General features: G+C 38.2%; 1 protein-coding gene across 1 annotated transcript; it reads right to left on the bottom strand.

The window, feature by feature from the left end:
* Nucleotides 1-2,112: 2,112 nt before the first annotated feature.
* LOC141912969 (uncharacterized) lies at nucleotides 2,113-4,027 on the bottom strand. The gene is made up of 4 exons (XM_074804408.1): nucleotides 3,889-4,027; nucleotides 3,190-3,617; nucleotides 2,983-3,099; nucleotides 2,113-2,762 (listed from the first exon to the last, which is right to left on the bottom strand). Exons 1-4 carry the CDS (start codon nucleotides 3,905-3,907, stop codon nucleotides 2,610-2,612), a joined length of 717 nt encoding a protein of 238 aa, XP_074660509.1. The 5' UTR covers nucleotides 3,908-4,027; the 3' UTR covers nucleotides 2,113-2,609.
* Nucleotides 4,028-5,045: the final 1,018 nt, after the last annotated feature.

The following is a 5,045-nucleotide window of genomic DNA, read 5'->3' as shown; positions in this document are numbered from 1 at the left end:
GTCGAACATGAGATGTGTTTGCGACGATGAAGAATTGACTGTTTTTTTTCGGGAAGCACTTTATTTTCACTAAAGTAAAATCTCTTGAATGCGACGCTAATGAATGATTCTATCTGCGCTTCCTTTCTTTCTCGAAAAACAAAATTCAATGCCTTATATGTTTCTAATGAGTACAAAATGGTCGCAATCTAAAACCCCCCGAAAATGTCATGAATTGGAAAATGTCTGGATGAAATGATAACTAATGCCACATTGATATAACGAGAAAGATGAAGTCCGAAAAGCTAATCATTTAATTGATTCGGCGCTTCTACTATACCCTAAAGTTTTTTTTCACTTGGGGCACGGATCAAACATCAAATCAAAAAAAGTTTTTATAGTCCTTCTTTGTGTTTCCATCACAATTTTTGTCCGTGATTTTTTTCAAACTAGTTACTTGTAAAAGTTGTGTTCATATCAATTTTAAATCTTATGATTTGCAAAAAAGTTATAGTCTTTTTTCTTCATTTCTCCCATCATTTGAATGATATTTATAACAATTTTTCCACACCTTTTCAATTTTTTTCTGCAGTCCTTCCGAGGTTGTATGTGCATGGAAAATACGCGGTCCCTTTCATTTTGAAACGCTTATCATAAAAAAATGTTTATTTCTATTTTTATTTTCCCCTTCGCCCTCCAAATGTTCCCATTTTCTGTGCCCCAAGTAATTTAAAAATCTAATACGTTCAGGTATTCAGGAATACTGAATGGAGAACCATCCGGGCTTCATTTTTCTCGTTTTATCAGTGTAAGATTCTCCCTACACATCGTAGCGCGGTTTTAGATTGCTGACTGTTTTATGCTGCGGTTTATAATTGCATGAATTACTGATCAGGGTTCAGTTTCATGAAAACCAAGTTTACGCTTAAGACGAGTTTAAAGTTTAGATTATCAACTGCACCAACAAATCTTTAGATAAACCCGACCATGAAACTGGGCCCTTCTGCGCTGCAAGTCTTACCTACTTCTCTCTATCCAGTGACAAATTCATCTCATGGAGCCCGATTACTTTGAGTCACCGACTTCTCTCACTTTCGCTATATTTCATATATATTCATTACAGAATTTATTTAATGATTATTTTCTTAAGAGTGACACTAAATGCGCAATGTCCAAGCGGACGTGTATATTGGATTTTCCCTTATCACATTCAAAATTCGAAAATCCCTCTCAAACTATAGGAACCAAGTTAGTTTCGCCAAAATAGTGGCCTCGTGCACTTGAGGCAATATTGTAATAAACCGCCATGTATTTTGTGCTACAGATATCGGTGACTTTGTGTGATCGGGCTTACTGTTCAGTGGCGTATATATCGAGCATAAAATGTCTCGAAAGCATGACAACAAAACTTCGGCATTGTTCGGTATAATTCGGACGTATTCGGCGCGTGTCCAGGTATCATATTAACATGTAGGCCTATTTTATTTGTTTTCTGTTTTCAGAACTGGGAATAATCGATAAATGTTTCTCCATTTACACCGAGTCCAGCCGTTAACGTCACGTGACAAGCCCGGTGCGCGTGTTCAACTGACGGAAATGACGTCACACGCGCTGAAACATGGAATCCTCTCATACCTGTCTCTATCTCTCTCTGTCTCTCTCTCTCAACGCAGCCTCTGAAATTGATTTTGTACTAGAATCGCTTAATTTTAACTGATCATCAAATATATAAAAAAACTGGTCAAACACGTGAACATGTTCCATATTAAAAGTCAATCTTCGAAATTTTTGTGTGTAATTTCTAGTGTGAGGTTTACTTTCGGGTTTTCACTAGAAACAATAGTTTTAACGGTTCAGTAAACTGAGGGGGCGGGGCATCGACAAACGCAGCCGATTAACGACGTTACAATTTCTCGACGCAACGCAACGATTGGTTTTATTTAGAATTAGGTCAGCATGAAGTTCTGGAAGAGGTTATTTCCACTGCGATATCGGTTGCTCTACGATCCTAGTGACATTAGACACAAAGACGGTTAATAATGAACATAAAGACAAACCTATAACAACACGTGGAGTAAAAATAATGTGATTTATTTATTTACAAACAGTTAAAAAAAGATAAATTGAGACAGTGGTTTTTACTCAGTCCCACAATTAGTGTAGGTTAACGCTTTAGAATGTTCCAATCTAAAACAGTCTAAAATACTAGCCAACAAAATGGAACCTTGACATCATGGACCCGAGTATTACTCCTTGAGCAGGACGGGATCGAGTACCTGACGGCATCGTAAGACTCTTACGGCACGACACCCTGGGCCAAATTCGGTTTTCGTAGCTAGTCGACTAGGAGTGGTCGGAACTAATAACCGAACGCACTATAGTTCGGTCGTAACGTATTTCACAGTGCCGGCCATGAACTAGGTTCGAACTATAGCGACCGTGCTCGATCCCGTAGTCGACTATTTCCGGACCATAGTTCCGACTAACTGGCATTCAGTTTCGTTTAGTTCGACTATAGTCGACTAACTCAGATAACCGAAGGTGGCCTAACCTGCGCAGAGTACCTGCGCAATCGCGCAGCGTATGCGTCCGGCCACGATCCTCATATCGGTCACGTGATATCGTCGTCGTCACACTAGGACCGTCTTATTAACCGCGTAATAATACAGTAATCCTATGAAGGCACATCCGCCGAACAGAACTCCAAACCAACCAATGATGTAAGCAATCATAGAATACCGACGCGCCCCCCAGCGGTCACCGTAGTATATCCTATCTCTCACCTACAAATAACAATCAACGAAACCATTCCCGTTATTAGATAACATTTATGACGAAAACTAGTACAGTTTGTTGAGAAAAAACAAAAACAAAAGGAGTGAAGCTCTCCGCACACGCCAGGTGCGCCATCGACACGCACACGCACTGCACCCGGTGTGCCTGTGTGCCTACAGACCTCAGGTCTTCGGATATTAGCAGAAAATAGTGTTCTGCGTAACTTACTTTGAGGCTGTAGACGACAGCGGTGACACCAAGCGGCAAGCAACAGAACGCACTGACGAACAATCCCAGGAACAGAGTTTTGAAGTATGGATGCGTGAAATCCGGGAAAACCCCGAGCTAGAAATAGATTTAGAATATCGATTAGGCGACAATACACATTCTAACGGATATAACATAGCTTGAATTGAATTGTTCATGTTTGCTTACGTTGACGTTGTCGTTATTTGGTCTGGGGGTGGGAACTGTATCACCACGTGGTCTCTGGGTTCTAGGTCTACGTTCGTCAGCAGGGGGCGCTGTGGTAGCCGTTTCCGTTCGGGCATATTCTTCTTCATCGGAATCCGAATCGAAGCCAGCATTGAGCGCGTGCGATAGAGGGTCACCAGTGATCACTGCTGCAGGTGATGATACGTGCACTATTGTCGACTCTTGTAATCGGGGCTGTATTCCGTCTGACGGGCCATTGTCTATCTCTCCCTGTTCGGTGGCGCCCCCTGTAGGTTGAACAGTCACGAAGAATGTTTGTATATTCGATAGCGATGCTTGAGAGGAAGTTATCTGTTCTACGTGGTCTCCGTCTGGACTGGGCAGATGGATTATAGTCCTACCCGGCGTCGTCAAACTCGTCCTGAAAACTTTACACAACATTTCCATTTATGATCTACCCAAACCACAGCCAGGCCTGGTTTAACAAGAACGGTTTCAGCTTAAGACGGTTAAGTTTGAATCGCCTTCCTCATTGTCAATGTGAAGTTACCAATAGCAATTAAACAAAAAAATTCATGTTACTTTCTAAGTGAAAACATATATCAAGAATTCAAGTTCCAAATTTTGTAATGTGAAAGTTTCAAGTTTAGTTAGTAAACCACTACTAATTCACTATTGATTTATTTGTCTTATAAATACCTCCATTACTGTAAGCCATATCCACTTGTTTCTTCAGCAGATTTCGTATCCATCTCAAATTTGCGTTAGAATTTATATATGAAAACGTATTGATGTATTACGGGCTGTGTTCAGTACTAGTTTATATAGTCTGTACACATGTGAAAATGCCTGACAGAATTCCCTTTATACTATATACGGATATATATATATATATATATATATATATATATATATATATATATATATATATATATATATATATATATATATATATATATATATATATATATATATATATATCCGTATATAGTATAAAGGGAATTCTGTCAGGCATTTTCACATGTGTACAGACTATATAAGTTTGAATCGCCTATATATATAATATATATATATATATATATATATATATTCTTACTTTGTCGAGGTATTTCGTCCATTATTGTTATGCATTATCATATGTACTTCCTGCAAACTACCGCCGAAAACCGGTTTGAATTCATAATTAGATTGATCTATATTTGAAATGACGGATAGCCATCCATACGTGTGGTCGCGTTTTCCACTTGTATTGTTTTACGTCGTCGCGTCGTTCGGGGATTTTACAGCATATCTTTTATGGCATATGATGTTTACCTTTATTACGCGGTATCTAGGCGATCGGCAATCTGAGAACCCCCATTCGGCAATCAAACACCCACATCGCAAAAACATTTTTAAACGACTTTTTAAGGCTTTCTGCAAAACCATAAACGGTTTGATTAGAAGCAGTAATAATAAACATCGTTTATAAAACGTTTCTGTGTTCAGTTCCTCAGACCCTTTTCAGAATATCATCTTTGGAGACCATACAAGTTCAACCGTACGCGATTTATAAAACGATGCGAAGTAGATAGATTTTTGTTATATATGTTTTGTTGAAATCCCCCTCTTTTAACCGGCACCGATTCGTATAATTGAAGTAATTCTATCAGTTCATTGAAAATCTGAAAAAGGATTTTTATGAAATCTTTCCCTATAAGTATCGAATGTCTAAATCCCGACGTCTGATATCTAAAGAAATCTAAAAACAACAGAGATTTTATGTTTTATATAAATTTTCTATTTATTAACAATAATGATAATAATTATAGTAATAATAATTATTATTATTATAATTATAATAATAATAATGATGA

Source organism: Tubulanus polymorphus, chromosome 11 (assembly GCF_964204645.1).
Source record: "Tubulanus polymorphus chromosome 11, tnTubPoly1.2, whole genome shotgun sequence".
Lineage (NCBI taxonomy): Eukaryota > Metazoa > Nemertea > Palaeonemertea > Tubulaniformes > Tubulanidae > Tubulanus > Tubulanus polymorphus.
Note: the sequence above shows the minus strand (reverse complement) of the source record. Positions and strands in the feature narration are given on the sequence as shown.